The sequence below is a fragment of the Molothrus ater genome, chromosome 3, assembly GCF_012460135.2.
Source record: "Molothrus ater isolate BHLD 08-10-18 breed brown headed cowbird chromosome 3, BPBGC_Mater_1.1, whole genome shotgun sequence".
NCBI classification, from domain to species: Eukaryota; Metazoa; Chordata; class Aves; order Passeriformes; family Icteridae; genus Molothrus; species Molothrus ater.
This window is the reverse complement of record NC_050480.2, coordinates 36,330,139-36,349,592: the sequence shown is the minus strand read 5'-3', so window position 1 is coordinate 36,349,592 and position 19,454 is coordinate 36,330,139. Positions and strand designations below refer to the sequence as shown.

At 41.3% G+C, this 19,454-nt stretch overlaps 1 protein-coding gene across 3 annotated transcripts in view; it reads right to left on the bottom strand.

The window, feature by feature from the left end:
* RASGRP3 (RAS guanyl releasing protein 3) overlaps positions 1-19,454 on the bottom strand; it is a 58,879-nt gene that overhangs the window by 2,758 nt on the left and 36,667 nt on the right. For all 3 annotated transcript variants that reach the window (XM_054514434.1, XM_054514436.1, XM_054514435.1), the window contains 7 exons: positions 18,941-19,057; positions 18,368-18,643; positions 12,750-12,827; positions 8,682-8,798; positions 6,378-6,493; positions 5,459-5,606; positions 1,949-1,985 (listed from right to left, as the gene is read on the bottom strand). In XM_054514434.1, the coding sequence (XP_054370409.1) occupies positions 1,949-1,985; positions 5,459-5,606; positions 6,378-6,493; positions 8,682-8,798; positions 12,750-12,827; positions 18,368-18,643; positions 18,941-19,057 (889 nt within the window). The remainder of the gene's footprint in view (positions 1-1,948; positions 1,986-5,458; positions 5,607-6,377; positions 6,494-8,681; positions 8,799-12,749; positions 12,828-18,367; positions 18,644-18,940; positions 19,058-19,454) is intronic.

Here is a 19,454-nt window from a genome sequence, read left to right as displayed (position 1 = left end):
ACATTAACACAGGAATGAGCTCTGTGGAAGTTATCATCCACTCAGAAAAGACTTTTTGAGTACCTGCACTCCAAACCTCTGCTGGGATTTAAATCACTGGATACATCATGACTAGGTACATTTATCTGAAGTGTGGCTGGAGTATGGATCTTACATGCAAGAAATGGCTGAAGGGTGGAGAATGTGCCCCAAACACAATCTCGCTCTCCTCTATATCCTTTTCCATTGTTTAAAAATTCCCATCTCCCTTATTTCTCTTCTGCTGCTCCACAGCCCGACATTTTGTTCTAGGTGAGCATTGTCAAGGTTTATTTAATTTATTTAAATATCAAGCATTTATGGCTCTGCTGTAGGAACCTCTCTGCTCAGGGCAGCAGCACTGGCATGATGGGTGAGAGTTCTGCTTTCTGCCAACACCTTGTTCTTATGACTAATGCAGCAGCCCATGCCCAGCTCTGCCCTTCTCTGCCTCAAAGGTAACACACTCCCTCAGATACACTAAAGACCTCTCTTGAAGTGCAGGACTCCTTCTATCACTTGCAGACCATGCAGTCTGGCTTTTATCTCATTACTCACAGTGCTGGAGTAAGCAGCACACCTGGGAGAAGGAACTCCCTCCCTCCCCCTGCTGTGTTCAAGCAGAGGATGGCAGCTCTGTGCTGAAGGCAGAGTTCATCTCTAATGGGTGTCACACTGCAGTGATGCTGGAACACAGAGCAGCTGGTAGCTGCTGCAACAAAGGCAGCACCCTCACACTTGTTGACCACTGCAGGATCTGAACGAGCAGCTCTGCTCTCCTACTTTCACGCTTCATTGCCTGTAACTTTGACTTTACAGAACCACTTTTGCTCAGTCTCCACTGGGCCAATGCTACAGGCAGTGATGCAGGACAGAAGCTCAACTTTCAGATCTCAGATTGAGTTTACAGCTTGGTGTGACAAAACTTTACCTTCCTTTCCTCACCCTACCAATAAAACTATAGACTGCAACCAGCCCTTTCAAAGCTTCTAAGATGATAGATAAGTAATCAGGAATATCTGAATTACATATGTTGATTTAGCCATGGACATTTTTCCCATCCCACTCTGAGGAAGAGAGGTTTGTGGCTGGAGAGAGAGAGACAGGAGTATGGTGTATCCTAAAAAAAATTGCTGTGAATTCTTTTACCTTTTCCTTGGAGTCTATGTAAGCCTAAGTGAAAAGAGTACAAATGTGAATCTTCCCCTTTGAATAACTGAGAGGCAGCTACAGCTGTGAAAATCAACAGTGCCCTTCAGCCAGAATTGGGCTGCTTGAGAAACAAATAGGTCCAGGATTTAAAAGCCAATGAGGACCACTATAATGCCCTTTATGGTCTGACCTGCTTAATAGGGTACAAGTACTGCATAAGAAATTAAATATTTATGAAGGCAAAGGAGAGGGATGTAAGAGCTCTAGCATTTTTTATGAGTTGAGTGTCTGAAGAAGGTCTTGGAATGAGACCTGCTGGCCAGTTAGGAATTAAATATTTCTCTATTCTAGCTCAGCCACTATTAAATTGCATGTAGGCTTCACTACAGGTGCATGGATGTACATGGATGTACAAACTGTTGCCAGCAGACTTTTTCCTGACCCAAGTCTCAGGGCATATATTTCAGGATCTCTCAGTGTTAGGATAAGAACACTTGGTTTTCCAATTTACAAGGTCTCTACTGGTAGAAAGTTACAGCTCATGGAATCAGGGGCTGCTTTGGACCTTTATCCCACAGAATCTTCGCGTTCCTACTGCATTCTAATGCAATAATGTGCATTCTAATGCAGTGAAACTTCATAGTGCTCATGGACAATACCAAATGTAGATGCAAGATGTGTTTGAACACATGCCATTTCAGTTAAAGGTATGGTTGACTAACTTGTACTACAGCCCACCACCCATAGCTTGAAAAAAATCCTTGTAGTATTTATTTACCTTTGCATTTGTAGCCTTGTTTGATTATACCCCAGAGCTGCAAAGAAAGACAAAAGAACGTCAAGGAATCAGAAAAGAAAGCTGGAAGGAAAACAAGGTCACAATGAGGAAGTACCAATGGCTACAAAAGCACAAACAGGATACAACTGCTCTTAACACCCTTCCTGTCAGGCAGACCTCCCCCTCTAGTTGTGATAAGACTTGTGTGGCTTCTCCTTTACTTCTGCTACTTACTTGTAGTAATGGGGCTACCAGAGAAGGAGAGACACAGATGACTTTTGCTTCCAGGAATGGGTTAAAATGTGTTATCATATCAAGCTCAATGAAAACAGCAGAGCACACTCTGCTTCCAGGCTCCCTTAATGTTATCTGCAGGAGAATTTCCTGTGTACGTCCATTCTCCAGATACATCACTGACCCAAAACATTCAAACAGAGCAGAAAAAAAGACCACTGGGGACAAAAACTAGGTTCTTGGTTCCCATACTGGCTCCCAGCACACCTAGCCACAGCAATCTGATTTGTGCACCTGCCTTTTCTAACTTAAAAAAACCCCAACCCAAACAGATGAAGAATGAAACAGGCAGAAAAGCCACTAAATTCCATCTTTACCTTCCCTCAGAAGCTGTTCTTGTCAACATACACTTGCAACTACCAAATGCTAAACATCCAAGGGCCAGTGTGTGTGGTCCCACTTTTGGGAAGCTTTCACTGCCACATGAGCAGGATTGCTTGGAAACAGGGAAACTCCCTAGTAAATTGTTTTCTATGTACTCAGCAGCATCGTATCTACAGCCACGGCATAATAAAAACAAGAATTTCCACTCTTGAGAGGCAGTGAGAGGAAGGAGCAGTTTTTCTAACTCCAGCATAAAAGGAAAAAAAAAACTGGGGACTCTGATGGTTTTTTTTCCTGAACTCATTCACTAGGGAGGGTGAGCACATCCAGGCAACTGAAACTGTGCATGGCTCATCACCAGATCTCTAAGTATCCATGCACAGAGAGCAGGGGGTGAATATGGCCATTAAAGAAAGGTTCAAAAGGAAGAGATGAAGATCATTATGAATACAAAGGAAAGAGTAAAACAAACATAATGGAAAGATTCTGGGTGAAAAAGAAAACCACCCCACTCATTGCACAAAAGAAATAGCAAGCAAAAATGGGGCTCTGGAGAGAGCAGAAATAGATTAGACAAGGTAGAAGAATGGTGAACAAAAGAACAGAAAGCACAACAGTGGAAGCTGGGTCCACACAAGGTCTGTGGCTTATTCTTTTCTTGCTAATGCCATTTATGTGCACAGGGAATACAGCTGCTGTGCTCAGGCAGCAACAGGGGAGCACCCCAGTCCCTCCTGAAAAAGCAGAGATGACCTGTATTCTCAGATTTCTTGTTACTTATTTAATTTAAGCTCTAATCTCTTTCCACTGAAGGCCTCTCTAGTCATTCCTCACCTTCTAATCTCTGTACCTTCCTCCCCCTCAAATTTGCCACTACTGTTGTGGCTACACACTGCAGTGGAAGCTTAGCTGAAGTGTCATGTCATGAATTCTGACCTAAAGCTTAGAATGTGTCTGACACAGCTTTGCTGCCAAGGTAAGAGGATCTGTGCAAATTCAGATTATAAAGCTTAGCAGGACAGCCGGTCACCCACCCTGCCATGTGGTGCAACTCAAGCTTTGGGACGGAACTGCGACTGGCCATGGGCATATCAACTTTGTGCTGCTTAATGGCATTAGGTGTTAGCTTGACCTTCAGCATTTGTAATATTCTAATGTGTGCATTGCACTGTCGTGTGCATTGCACTGTCATGTGCACACACTGTGTGCATTGCACTGTCATGTCAATTCATCCTGCTGCACGGTCAGTGCACATTATTTTGACTGTGAATCAGTGCATCAGTTTGAAATTGGGTTTCCACCCGTGGATGAGTAGCACTGAAATGCAGAACAAATATGCAGCAGATCCTGTAGTTGGTTCCTGTCCTATCAGCCCAACTCATCCACAGAACAATGCCAATGACTTCAGTGAGCTGACAGGAAAAATGACCTTATTTCCATTTCCTGTACAACCCCTTAGTCGTTTGCATTCCTGCGCTGGATGTAATCAGGGAGACGTGAAAAATCTAACAATGGCCAATATAAAAATTGAAGTAGGAGAAAAATATCTGCAGGAGAGGACATTTCAGGGCAGTTCTTGGGCCTTGCTTTGCTGTGGAAGCCTTCCAAACATGCACCGAGTGTCACGAATGCAATGACGTCTTCCCAAGGCAGCCTGGAACAACAGGCTCAGGCCCCTGCCCCGTGGGTCTGCTGGAGCTGTCAGCCTGAGAGCCAGCAGCACACTCCTACGTCAGCACTGACCATGTCACCAGAAGCCAGGGCTCCTGCAGCTCCAGCGGAAATAGGCGGAATTCCTTCTTGCCCGTGGTGCTAATCAGCGGCAGCGGCTGCGACAGGGGCTTCAGGCACCCAAGCAGAACTGACGCGTTGCAGAAGATGTGAGTGGAAAATGGGAGCATGGGCTAGGGCAGGAACACCAGGGCGGGGCTGAAAGGAGGCACATTTTTGCACTCTGCAGTGCTGCTGTTGCTACTTTCAACCATCATGAAGAAATATTGCTTAGTGGAAAAGATGATGGAATAAAGTTATCTGTTCTGGAGAGCAGGACAGGGCCTGAGTTTACAGGCTGTTATGTGAGCCACATACAAACAGAGGACATGGCCCTCTGCCCCTACTGCTTTAGCTGTCTAAATGTGGACATTTGGTTTCAGCCAAGTGTGTCCATTAAAGTAACTTCGATATCACAGTGATTCTTTACTACATTTGGTTTGAAGTGGAATACTTAGAGAAGGTTTACAAGCAGCACAAATGTCCACAAAGCCAATCCTTTCGCAGATATGTAGAGAGCACTCTAATAAATGACATCTGGTAAGTTATGGCTGAGAGAAAAAGCAAATTAAAAGAACCCACTCCAACTAATAAATTCTAAAAATTCTTATTGTAAAAGTGCTGGAAGCACTTTTGATTTCTTTACCAAATTAGAAGATCTGTTAATTCAACAGGGGGAAAATTAGGGCTGTTACAGCCATTCAGAGAATTATGAACATATCTAGGTTGCCATGTGCAATTTCCTGAGAAACAACAGCTTTTGCCTCATCTACCTCCTCTGCTCCAGACATCTATTTTCCCTTGAGCTTGTTTACATGGGAAATCAAGCCAAATTAAAGAACTGAAGATAAACCAAGTAAGACTAATCATATAGTCTCTCACATCCTTTAGCTAACATAATTGTCTCCCCCCCAACAGAAATTCCTACAAACAGCAGTTTTAGGAAACCACTAAATCAAAACTGGATAGCACAGCTACAACACGAGTAAATGTTTTGTGCTTCTGAATGCCATGAGATAGTATTATGAGATACTTTAGCAATGTAGGGAGCCAGTTCCACCTTATATACTTTAAAAGCTAAAAGTTGTTTTTAAGATATGCTATTATTAAAATCATACTTACAAATCCCGCACAGTGCTCGCAGAAAGTTGGTTTAAGATATGTCATTTCCTGAAAGTTATGAATAAACCCCGGTCCCATTTTACACTGAAACTGTGATTTAGCTCTCAGAAAGTAAGCCATCATTTCTTCTTTGCTTATAAGACCATCTCTGTAAGGGAAATAAAAAGTAGAGTAGATCTGTCACTAAGTAGAGTAGATCTGTCACTGCTCATGGCACTGAAAAATTTGGCATTTTCTCGCTGCAGAAAGCATGCAGCACACAAAGCACATCCTTTGAAAGAGCTGCAACAGACCTGGAAGGAAAAAAGCCCTTACAGCCTTTGTGGTTCTTATCTTTCTTTAAACAGTAACACTAAACCTTGCTATCTCACCTGTTAGTGGTATGAGAGCACAGACCAGGCCACTAAATGAAGGAACTTGACTTACTGCTCACACAGAACAAGGTTATGCCTCTGGCTGGCCACCAGCCTTCACAGTCAAAGAGATTCTGGATAACAAGAATAATCAAGCCCAACTGGCCAGGAAATGGGTGATACATATACATTCTAGGGTATTTGTTACCCCCTCTCTGCTGCATGCACTCATTTTCCATGTGCTGTACAGTCTGATTCTGGCCTGAGCAGAGTATCTCCACTGTAATTGCACAATACTCTAGGGTTTTGAGTCAGTCCCAGCAGGAATTTGTCATTAAGCTATTACATAAATGATTTTTAAATTACCAGGTAAAGCAGGACTCCAACCTAGGACTTAAAGAACTGACTGGAGTATAGGAATTTAAATGATAACAGAATTTGGCTTTCAGTAATCTTGTCAGACACAAGAAATTTGGGAGCACTGCTTCTTCAATATATGTATTTTCTGAATTTTCAAATTGAGGAAAAGGGGAAAAAAGCCACCACAAAGAGATATCCAAGCTTACTGGTCTTTGTCCAGTACACAGAAAGAGTCCAAGAAGGGGAAGTTGGCAGCTATACTCTCAAAGTCTTCCTGAGATATATAACCATCATGGTCGTGATCGTAGTTCCTAAAGACAGACTGGGGAGAAAAAAAAATATTATTGTACTATTATCTAGTTTATCCTGAGTCTATACCAGCCTCTTCAATATAATTACATGTAAACCAGTGTTTTATTCAGCTATTCAGATGCTCTGTTGCATCTCTTTTATTCCTTTTATTTTCCTTAGTATTTCAATATGCATATTATTTGACTCTATGGGAAAAGTTGCTGATTTTAAAGGAAATTTGACATCAGCATTTATCTCGTGATGATCCTCCACATGTCTTCACACATAATTATTCTTGCTTTACTTTTTCTTCTTTGATGGAAATGTCACTAAAATTCTGCCCCAGGTTATGACATATTCCCTTTGCTTCATTAAGTATACTTTTTAATCATTAAAAAAAAAGAAAGAAATAAAACAAAAACAACAGCAGCTTTCCCATGAGTATTTCAGATGGTTTTGGCTTCATTTTTTTCTCAGGTGGTCACCTCTACTCTGCCACAGTACTGTTTCAATCTATTTTGTTTACTAATATTTTGACACCCCAATCATGAGCAATTTGTGCCTAACAACCATTCTCTTCCATCAACCCACCCCAACCCACCACTAAGTAAAAACAGACATGGGATCAAATTTAAATGTCACATAAAGTGATGGGTGTCCTCCTTAGCTGCTAAGGAGTCACTGTATTCTGTCTTCCTGTTTGCAGAGATGTGCAAACATCTCTGGTGTTGAAGCCATGTGTGATGCTGATGGGAAAAACATGAGTATCAAAGTCAACATGGCTATCTGAGAGGCACACAGTGAAGTACAGGCTCCTTCATTAGATGAAAATGTTGTTGATAAAGACATTACATCAATATACCAAGACCCCTGAAAGGCATCTGTAGTGTCCCTGTCACTAGGGACACTACATCTGTTTTAACAAGAACCTTATGAAACCCATTTCTATGAAATGACTGGCAGACCTAAAAAAACATCACAAAGACGGAACTAAAACACAAACCCAAGCAGTATTCAACACTTTTTGTAATAAAAACAATGGCTAAAAGCACAACTCAAAGCAGCAAGTAAACAACAAATACTGGCAAAGTGAAAACAGTTGTAGAGTGGTGTGAGCCTTTTAGTAAGCTGTATCCATAAAAGCCCCAAACCATGTTTTAATCCTGTCAAACTCAAATCACATGTCCTGAACCGGGCCAAAATTGTGGAATGTGGAACTGCAACTCCCTCAACTATAGGAACAAACATAAACTCCCACCCAGCACATTCTGGAAAGATTAAGGAATTGTGGCAGACTTCCTATTTAACAAGATATCAAAGAGAGGTTTGGATGTGGAGTCATTTTTATCAACACATATGGCACTGACAAAAGCAATTCAGGAACAGCATGTGCATTTCTGGCATCCCACATTAGAAGAAAAGTTAAACTTTTTTTAAAAAAGGTCATGTACAAAAATAAACAACAAGTTATATTTGAAATCTGGGTGAGAGAACTGAAGAGTTTGTTTAGGTTATCTTAACAACATAACCCCAATTAGTGATCTGTAACACAAACAAAATCAGAATTTAATAGCTCCTCCCGGAGATACTTATTAATTTGTAAAAAGAAAAAAGAAAAGTTCTGTCTCTCCAAAGGAATCTGGAGGTGTTTAGCTTTGTTTACATTACCTAGCACAACACATCACCTTCCAAACCGGAGCTAGAAGATCTCAGCTCTAATTCTGTGTGACCTTGTGTTCACATTTTTAAAGTGACACCAAGACAACGCTATCTTTACCATACATAACGTGCTCTGGACAGTAAACTAACAGCAAGCTGAAAATCAGAAATAGAGTTTCTAGAAAAGTTCATTGGACCTATTAATGTATGAGACCTTGTTTCTGAGTTGCTTTCTTTTCAGCTGTGGCTATGTGGCTAGAGCTGCAGAAAATAAACTTGCACTCTGAATTTATATTTGCTAGACAAACCTATTAAACAGCAGCCAGATGCTTCTGAAAGTCTGCTCCTTTGCACCCAGAAACCTGTTTACTAGTCCCATTGGTGACTGCAGGAATGAAATAAATATTTCTGAAGCTATCAGTAACGGCTCAAATTTGTTAGGGTATGTCTGAAATTCACCCCAACCATAACAATGTCATTATAAGCTTGAAATTGATTATAATGATGAAAATATCAAATTCACCATTCTCTTAGACCAGTGTAATGTTCCAAATACTTACATCCACCAGTTTCCGGATGTGCTTGTTGATGACTGTGGGGTCAGGTTTAGGTACCACTCCAGATGCCCACTCCAGTGGCACTACTGGCTTGTTGGGGGTGGTCGGGGAGGTAGGCTGCTGAGAGATGGATCAGAACACAAGGATTTTCAAATCTGAATTAAGAAGCTGAATTTCCCAGGAAAAGCAGCTCAAAATGTCAGAGCTACAACGGCAAACTGCTGGAGTGCTCGTGCTGTAAAAATGTGCTCAGCAAAACACCAGGCAAGGTTTTAAAGGGCTTCACTAACAGCTTCAGTCAGGTTCTGTGCTCCACCTTGCAGCTTCACTGCCACCACCCAGGGAGCTCAGAAGCAAACCCAAGCAGTCTTTCCTCACTGACATCTCCAGAGGGTTCAATAGCAATGAGACTTGAAGGAAGGGGGAAGGAAGGAGGGTCTGTAGGGTTTGTGAACACAGTGGGCATTAGAAATAGGTAAGCCCAGAAACCTGCTTTGCTCCTCTGTAAAACCTCTGAGGAGTTCACCACAGTCTGCCCCCAACTCCCTGCTGGAGGAACCCATGCCCTGAAGCCACACAAGGGAGTGCCTCAACCAGAATAAGTTCATGCTCCTGCTCTGTGTGCCACCAGCAGGACAGCAGGATGCAGAAGCAGGGCAGAATTGTGCTCAGCAATCCTGCTGGTTTCCAGCTGAGATGTGCCAGGATGCACAGCTTGATTCATCTAGGCAGCTTGAGTAGAAAGGCTCTAACCTTTGACTTGTTCTGCAGATAACACCAGCCAGACTATTTTATTTTAAAAATGTCTTGGTCTTGACAGAACAGTAGCTGACAGCTCACTGGATGCACAGACTTCACAACCTGACTCTCTCCACACCACTACAGTGCTTTGGGAGTAGCTCTGGAATGCAGCTCAGATTCTTCAAGTAGAAGAATCTAGGTTTGTCCTAGAAAACCTGAAAATATTTTCAGGTAAGGATTGAACATTGTCCTAGACAAACCTGAACACATTTTCAGGTAAGGATTAAAAAAAAACAGTTAGCATGGACAATGCTGCAAGACAAACTGGCCTTTCCCTGCATCTGCACTGGACATCTAGCAGGTGAAGCTGTGTCAAGCAGAAAAAATTCAGAGTGTTTTGGATCAGAAGGGAGAGGGTCCACAGTCAGAAGGCCCCTGTGTTAGCTGATGAGCAAAGAATCTGGATCTCATTTGTCTTGCTCTGAATTGGCGTGACTTGAAAGGGAGACAATTAATTCATGTAAAGATGTTACACGTATCATTGTGTACAGCAACGGTATTGTAGACTTTGACATCCAGATGAGAAATGGTCACAGGTTCATATTTTACTGTGTTTGGTTGGAAAAGAAAAAAAGGATTTGTTAGGGGATTGCTTTATTAATTTGGTTTTTCCTTTTTCAAGTGTTAGAACAGCTTTTATCAACACCTTGATAGATTTTGACCCATACAAATGTGCACAAGTAAGTTTGGGAGGAAAATGCCCCTATATGAACAAAATTCAATTTTCATAAGAAGTACAGTGAGCCTGAACATCCAGCTCTATCTGCTAAAAGCACGGACTCAAAGCATCCAAATTAAAAGTGTCCGTGTGATGCTAGACTACCAAGACCTCACAAAGAGCTTTTAACATCTGCTGGTCTCAGTGAGAAGTGGCAGAAAGAAACTGAATTCACTGGAGCCTTCCTCTTATTTCTGGGCTATTTCATTTGAAGTCTCATTCAGTTTTTATGGTTTTTTTGACAAGTTGCAATGAAATCTTCATGTTACTGACTGCTAACCAAAGGGAATTATTTGTTCTTCTATTGCACTCATAGACTCAAATGAACAATGGTGATTTTAGTTATGTATTTGAAATGCATCCTATGAGGAAAGGTGCTAACTAGCTGTCCAGTGAGTTCCAAGCTGAATTTATTAAATGTTCCAGAACACTGTATCTGGCCATGCAGTTTGTGATTCCCACTGTATCTCCCATTTATTTCACCAGCACAGGGACCATGGTATTGTAGACTGAGAAAGCATTTTCAGATGTTTGCAAACATCTATGCGTTTTGACATTGAAGTGAATTCTGCTGAAAACAAAAAAAGTTACCTAAATGCATCATGAGTGGTATAATTGCACCAGGCAGAGTTGTCCTCTAGATAATAGCTGTATTAGTGAAAACTCCCAACAAGAAGATCATTAATGGTTGTGGAAAAGCAGGACACTGTGACAAGGAGGTGCTATACTACAGCTGGTGGTCATTCCTCAGATTTATTTTAAGGCTGCTGTACTAACTGAAGGGTCTCCTCCCAGTTTCAGCAGAAGGAAAGTCTTGCTCAAGTCCCTGTTGACAGCAGACTGATATGCTAACAGATCAGCTCCACTTTTGCCCGAAAATGATTGCAGCAGCATGAGGCATTTCCTCCAGAGTGCACCTGCATGGGAGTGGTACCCACATAACAATAAATCAAGGAGCAGTTGGAATGACATAACCATGCTGTCACGTTGCCTTTGACAAATTTTTCCACATACAAAAGCCCTACAGATCCTTTCCCCTGTGTGCTTTGGCACTCCATCAAAGAGAAGAAAGCTTCAAATAGTCCGGCTGCTGTCGATTCAGCTGCAGCTTTTTACCCATCAGGGTGCTGCCACAGCTCAATGCCACTGGCTGTTCATTGATCCTTATGCAGAAGTTTCCCACTTTAACTGCTGGGCACTGTTAAAGTTCACAGCATTGTTTATATTACTTTTGTCCTGCTTAAAGCAAGGCTGGAGATCAAAGCAGCAATGTGATAATTTTCTTCATTTACGGTAGTGGTCCGTCAGTCCTTCCACAGCATAGGGCTGTGACATTTCAACTTTTCTGGCAGTAATGAGAGCATGAGGGACCCAGAAGGACTGAAATAAACAACTGCTGTGGTCAAATCATACCCAACAAGGACTGGAGACTCAGTAATGAAATTTCAAATGTTCAAGCTGAGCTAGTATTGACTGTAGAAATATTCATTAGTTTCCTTATCATTGCTCATAATACATCACTGGGAGCACACACATAGTCCTCAGACTGGTCTCCAAGAGTGATTAACAATTTTAAACCTCAGAGAAGCCTTAAACTTGGAAATTTAAGGGTTCTGCTTCCTTTCTGGCTTTTAAGAATGCTTCAAAACCTTAAAAGCACTGGAATGCTTCATGTCAGACTCCTGGACCCTGCTCTCATCCTCTGTGAAGATTTCCAGCCACTCTCAGCTTCTACTGCTGTCAGACTTGAGAGGGCTCAGCCTGAGAGCATCACAGGCTGGATATGAAAGGTAATAAGAATGTTGATACACTGAAGAAATGCTTGGAGGAAAGCAGAGTCCCCAACCTTTGGCAGCAGAAGAAAGTGAATAATTAATACTTGAAGTGGAACTCAATTATTAATTATGAGTAATAATATTGAGTAATAGCTCAACTATAACTTATGAGGTTTATCTGTATTCTTTGACTTTCAAAAATAAAGAAAAAAGCATGAATGCAGCATTATCTTTAGTTGCACATAACCAAATAAAGACTAATATCTATTCTCATCTGTTTAAACATTGCTTGAGAGCCCAAGATGCAGCCAACTATACCTAAGCAGACAGTTCTAAACTACTACAGTAATTATTTGCCTTGCCTTAAACAAACCTTTTAACTCAGTGCTGTTTTATGTAACTGCACCAGCATACAGAAAATCAGCTAAGGGTCACACAATAAATAATTTATATAAACTTATAAAGGATTATATATCTAAAGCAGAACTTTGTTTTCCAGGACTTGCAGAGGTTTTGTTGAAAAATAATTAACAGGGACATCTGGCATGTTCCACTATTTGTTTCTCCCAATATGCACTAAAATAAAAGTGCATATTGGGAGAAATATATAAAACCTAGTTTTATAAATAGTTCCTGTGTTTTCTACACAAATATAACACTAAAAAGCTTTATATATATATATGAATAAGGAAACACATTAACTGTCACTTAAAAATGAAATCAACTGCATGCAGACAAAATAAGCAATATGTCAAAAAGCAGTAAAAAATGACATACAGATTTGGAGTTCCTTGGCTCCAGCACCAGCGAGAGCTTGTAGATGTCATCCTCAGTGTGGTAGAGGTCCAGGGACAGCTGTACGTAAGAAAGAATGGAAAACAGTAATATTTACTAGACTGGGTTGGATATGACAGGCTTCTAAGCTCCCACTGAAGGCAAACACAACATTTTGCTACTCTGAGTTCAGGAGGCATGCCAAAGCCTTGTGCAGCTGCTGGGGAAGTGGATTTGCCGAGAGTGAAGACAAGCCAGGCTGGTGAAGAACACACGGCAGCTCATGTCGCTGCACCTGAGGGCTGGCACCAGCCTGACCCCACGGGTGAGAGGAGCTGCATGCTCATGCACAGAGGGACGTGGGCTCCAAAGAGCACCCCTACACAAACACCTTTCTTCTAGCTGCTCAGTGCTCATGAGAGATCTCAGAGAAGCAGCCTGGTGAATGCAAAAACTTCAGGACAGTAGTTGTAGAGGGGCTAGGCTGGAAGGATTTCAGATTTTATTTTGTTCCTCAAGAAGGGTCATAGTAGTGCAGCTCTTCTACAAAGATCAGCCCATGCAGAAAATGCCTCTTTGGAAAGCCCTGGACAGACAGAGGCCTGGGAGAGGCAGGCTGGGTTTGCCACTGCTGGTGATGCAGAAAAGTGCTCCATTGAGAGCAGTCCCAGTTTAGCCCAGCTTGGCCTGCTCCTGGTCACCTCTCAGCAAGTCAGGCAAATTACCTTCCAGCTGTTTCTAGATAAATGAAAGATTTGTCAATCGTGTTCTCATTCTTTTCCCTGGAGGATTTATTGAGGAAAAAAAGAAGGTACATAAATCTACTTGAAGTAGGATGAATCTGTTTTTATTTAGGCAGCTGGGGTCTGCACTGATCAATGTCTGCGGTGAACTCCTCCTCCTGTGCAGTGATGCAGGAGAAAGGTAATCAACACTGTAGCTAATGTTTGACAATGAGAGGAAACAAACATTGCATGTTTCCTGTGATCATGTTCCTGCATTAACTGGCTTTGAAGGATTGACATGATTTGAAGTTATCATCCACCTTGCAAATCCCCAGTTAAGCTAAGATTGAGTTAAAAGGATTTTTTGCTGTTCCCGAGCAGACAGATAGAATTAGTACTGACTAAATGACTGGGACAGAAGGTTATTTTTAGAGAATCTGAAGTGCCAAGTAAGTAGCAAGCAGGACCAGTGACACCTACTGAAAAACCACCTCTAGGAACCACCCTCTTTTAGGTGCAATTTTGTGTGATGAGTAAGACACAAGTTGTGTCTTTTCCCAAGATAGGTTCCCAAAGCAAACACATGGCTTTAGAGGAGTCTGGAGATCACATTATTCATTTTGTCCAGCTGAAACATTGCTGATTTCTGCACTTTGTAATTAAGGGCACAGTGAAAGCTGTGCATCCTGCAGGTTCCTTTACTCAGCCAGCATGCTGCTGTCACAGGCTGAGGTAAGGGCCTGTCCTAAAGACAGAATTGAACCAGTAGGTAGGTGCTGTAATAAATATTGATGATGTGGTGAGATGTTCAGTGACTGCACTCTGAGGTTCCTTGGTGGAACACAAGCAGCACTCTGGTGGAGTGCATGATGTTATCAGATCAGACTGGGAGAGCAGAAATGGAACTTCAAAAGGTGTTGTCTGGTTCCTGTGAAAGAGCACAGTTTTCTCAGCAGGCCAGATGAGCTGGGTGTGGATTTGGGAGTGGAAATGTATTAGTATTTATTGAGCAAGCTTGTATCTCTCCCTCCCTGAATTATATAACCTTATCTTAAGCAGTGGACATAACTTCATTAGGCACAATGTGCAAGCATGCGGTGGACAAGGTATTGTCTAGGTCAGAAGTTTCATACATTAGCACAAAAATTACAAGCATGATGATTATGTTATGTAAGCATTAATTTTATATTTTATTTACAGTTTTGCTACAACAAATAAAGTATAATAAGAATTTTCCTAGAATAAGCTTTAGAGTGAGTGGCAGTTTCTATTCTACTTTGACTATCATTGCTGTCCTGTTTTTTTTCTGAGCAATTTGGAGGGGCATTGAGAAAGGTAGGGGAGTGATCAGAAACACATGACTTTTTTTTTTTTTTTTAAGTGGAACTTACTGAACACAAGTTAGGGAGGGTGTCTTTCAGTTTGATTGTTTAGGTAGTTCTCATTCTCTTCACCAGATTGTACAAATGCCTGGGACTTTCCAGTCATTTGCATATAGTCTCAGAACAGGTTAGATAAATAGATACTGAGAGATAAAAATAGCAAGGAAAAAAGGTGGCACCGAATAAGTTTTAACACAGTTCATATAAATACACTGTGGTCTAGCTGAGAAACTGAGATCCACTTCCATTCCACAGAAAGTGATGAAACATGTACCCACAGGTTTTTATTCACATTGTGAAAAAAACCCCAAACCAGTGCACAGCAGGTAAGGTTAAGCATCCTTACCAAATGTAAGTTTTCTAAAGGCAAAACTGTCATTAAAGCTGTTTTTCCTCTCTGCTGCACTGCCCAGCTTGTGTTTAGGTCCTCTTTCACTGCATCTTAGCTCCACATGGTGCAGAACCAGGTACAAGGTTGGGTGAAGGTGGAGCAAGCATGGCCAGTAAGTCAGGAAAAGAGGAATAATCACAGACTAAGAGCAATCATGCACTAAGAACTGAATCCATCTTCCTGTGACATACTCTGGCTCACTGGCTGCTGAATTGTAACACATTTACTTTGCTTGCCCATGTAGCTCAGACTCATTTACTCAGCCCAAGGAAGGACTTGCATCCCCTTCAGCTTTTGTAGTCTGGGCCAGTAAACCTGACAGGTGTCCCTGCTGTCCATACACCAAAACTTTCCCTTGTTGGTGGCATGCTAACTTCCATGCAAAATGCTGGCTTCTTTCAGCTGCTTGCTCAAAGTTAAAGTTCTTTAGCTTTGGCTTAAAGCTAAAGTGAGCTAGAGGCTGACTTTTTATGCTTACAAAAAGATGAGGTGGGGTGGAGGGGTGTGGGGATGGGTGAGAACAGACTCTAAGTTTGTGTGCAGACATTTAAGGGATGAGAAGACCAACTTTGCAAACTGTTGACCATTCAGCAGCTACCACTGAAACCAAGAGTCCTCTTGTTCCCCATGAACCCTTTTGATCTATACTCAAAATAACATCTTTAAAATGCCTATAAGCCCCTTGAGGAATTGGCCTGAAGTTTATTACCCACCTCTCATCCAAGCATCTAACCCAAGTTCTTACTTCATAGCTCCTATCAAAGTCTCCCCAGACATCACCATTTCCAAGCCACTTGAAAGGTATCATCTCCCTTAAGCAAATAGGACTCTACCACTGAGGAAGGGGAAAACCAGGCCAAATTCCCACATGGCCATGAAATGCCCATTTCATCTTTCTGTGCAAGTTGTTGGACTAGCAAGCCAGAACCCAGTGAGTGACTTGTCAAGCAAGCACAGGCCTGGCACTTGCTAAGTGTGGTGGAAAAGGCAGCACTGGGAGGGAGGGAGGCCAGGCAAGAGATTTACACATTGCTTATCAGGACAAGAGACCAGCTAAAAGCTTGCCCAGATAAAAGCTGCTCAATGGCAAAAGAGCAGAAGGGAAGAAACAGTTGGGTCAGCCAATTCACACACAACTGAAAAGCATTCTACACATTTATATTTATTTACTAGATTTGAAAGGGAATTCCTCTAAATAAGGTAAAGATGGAAAACATTTTTACAGTTGACATTAGAGAGATAAGACCTAGCAATAAAAGGAATTGTTAATTCTTCACGCTCTGAAAATTGAAGATGATGTAGGCAGCAGGGGAGGCTAAATCTACTAATAGACCATTTGCACATAGCAAGGTCAACTGGTTTTAGTTGTCAGTTGTTGTCAGCTTTGGGTTGCAACCCTTTTCTTGTCCTCTTTCTCTGAACCCAGACAGTGATTTAAAACTTTCTTTTCAACAAAAAGATGGACAGAAACATTTAATCTACAATATAAATCCATTATTTCTATTTAAGAGACTAGCATTAAAAAAAAGTATTGATTAATATACACTGATAAGGACAAAATCTACTTACAGGAAGAAAAAATGAGAATATTCATATTGTGGTATGTATCAAAATTCTGATCTTTTGATAGAAATTTTTTGTTTTTTCCCTTTCCAGAAGTCACCATTTTAAACCAATACTCTCACACAAACCTACTTGATCCACAACTACACTTCCAGTGACTGATGTGAAGACAGAATTACCCTGGAAAGGTTTTAGGTTCCCCACACCTGTCTACCTTATTTATAACCCTTGATCAGGTCTGGAATCAACATTTCAGAATGCAACTTTGCTTTTTTACTATCAGGTTGGCTCAACTGTAACAAAGTCAGCAGAGTTATATTATGAATGAATGCATTGGAGTATCACAAGTGAGAAAGTACCCATCATGTACTACATTACTTCTCCTAGTAAATGGAGTACACTGAAAGAAATAAAAAAATACAAATAAAATCCCTGTCAACTAGCTGAAAACAAAGAAAACAAGGAAAAAAAGTTAAAAATAGAAAAACAGATAAACTATGCGAGCTCAGGCTGATACAATGATAAACATATGAAGACTTGCAAGGTCTTAAAAAAATCTTAGCTTTCTGCTCCTTTTGGAAAACAGGCTGTCACCAAGAAGAGAGAACAGCTAATGAAAGTGGTAGCAGCAGTTCAGCTTCCATCTCTCACTTTACATTGTCTAATTTCTATCCTTTTGGACTCACTTTTTTATTACTCAGTTCCTCAGAGCCTGAGGTTCCACTTCCCCCTATTCAAAGCCAAGCTTGTAAGAAATGACCAGGAAGGGAAAGAGTGTCACAAGAAAGCAGCTCTCAGTCATTACAAAAACAAAACAAGACAATAAATATCTACCTTTACGGTTCAAAATTTAAGTTAAAGGATTGTTGCAGGGTTCAACATCTGCTGCCTGCTCTTTCCTGTCCCACTAATCAGGATTAAGACTTGTTCCCAGGTTGTTCCAAACAAGGCACAACTGAAGGAGGTTTTCCAGCTTCCCCAAACTTTCCCAGCCCTCATTGCAATGAAGCCATAGGTATATCCACATCAGCCTGGTTGCTCCAAGATCAGGCTCATATTTGTCAGCTTCCTTAGTGTAAAGCTCTGTACCTGATCAGTCCCAGTATAAATCCATCACATTTTTATTTACTGGACAGGAAGGGTACTGTGTCACAAGGAAAGCACAGGGGAGCAAATTGGAGTGATGCTTAGGCTGGAATTTCTCTCATGTGTTGATGCCAGCATGTCTCCCAGTTGTTCCAGAGGAGACATAAACCTCTACTCTAAGTAGTCAGAACTGAGTTTTACTTCTTCTAACATAAATACAGCCCTCCATCTGTCACTCTTAAAAGAGGTAATTTATAAAAATCCTGTTGCTGCTTCCAGCCATCCCATACAACTGTACTAAAACCCTTTGATTTTCTTAACACCTCATGTGAACCTGTTTCTGTTTTGTATTTTTTCCCTTTTCTTTTTCAAAACTGAGATTAAAATATGCACTTAACTTTACAGATATGAGTATTCCTGCTGACACTCAACATTTGAATCACAGCAGTGAATTGAAACATGTTCAATACTTACGGTTAGCAGGTTAATTAAATCCAAATTGGGCTCTAAATGATGAGAAGCAGTTTGCAGGGAAACCAGTTCACTCAAGGTGATGGAAAGCTGCTGCATTTTCACGATGTTAACTTTGTTCTCGTCTATCCAATCAGGAAAAATGACATGGACAGCAATCAAGTCTTTCAAATGGACTCCCAAGATAGGAATTTTGAAGCCAACACAGTCAGCAAAAGCCTTGCGGTAGTTGCAGTAGTTTCCATTGGAAGAGACCAGCTCTGTCATTTCGTTCCAGTCCTACAAATAGCCAGAGAAGCAAGTCCCTGTGAAAGCATCCATTGCATTTCCTTAATTTGTTTTAAATGAACACAACTCTAGTCATGGTGTCAGTGTTAATTTCCTCTCTGGCATAGGCAATCAGCCAGGGGATCTCTGTGAGCTTATCCTGCTCCATTGAGAGGAATGCAACCCATTCCTTTCAGGATGCTCTGCCATGATCCAAATATTGTGCTGGTGAGACACCTGCACTGCAGAACCCATCAGACCTCAAAGAGGTGATGTTCACCTCAATATGTATTCTGGAGTCCATCATACCTTTGTGACTTCTGAGGACAGGTGACAATGAGTCTCCTTCAGGCGAGAAATAGAGCTGTGGCTTAGACCTCCCACCACTGCCATCAGTGTGTTGAAGTTCTGGAGGTGAAGGAGCTTCTACAGGAGAGATTAATCATGCATAATTGAAAATTAGCGAAATACAAGCAGCAGCTACTCAAAGTCATAAACAGCAAGTTAAAAGAGACAACTCATCATGGCTAAAGCACAAACCAATAAGCCAGGGCACATAACAGAATGGCTCAGCTTTTCGTTTTTTAATTATTATAGGTCCAGAAGAAACACACAATAGTGATGGTTGCCAAGTGGAATAAAATAAAGAAAAATTATTATAAAGTTATGTCTGCTAGTTAGAAATTGCAGGCACACCATACCTGAACAAATAATCTCCAGTGATGCTGAACAGGCTATTCACTGAGGAAATCACACAAAGAGCATCAGCTGATTTGTTTACTGTAATCTCCATTTATATTCCTGCTTTGTACCGGAAGAAAAA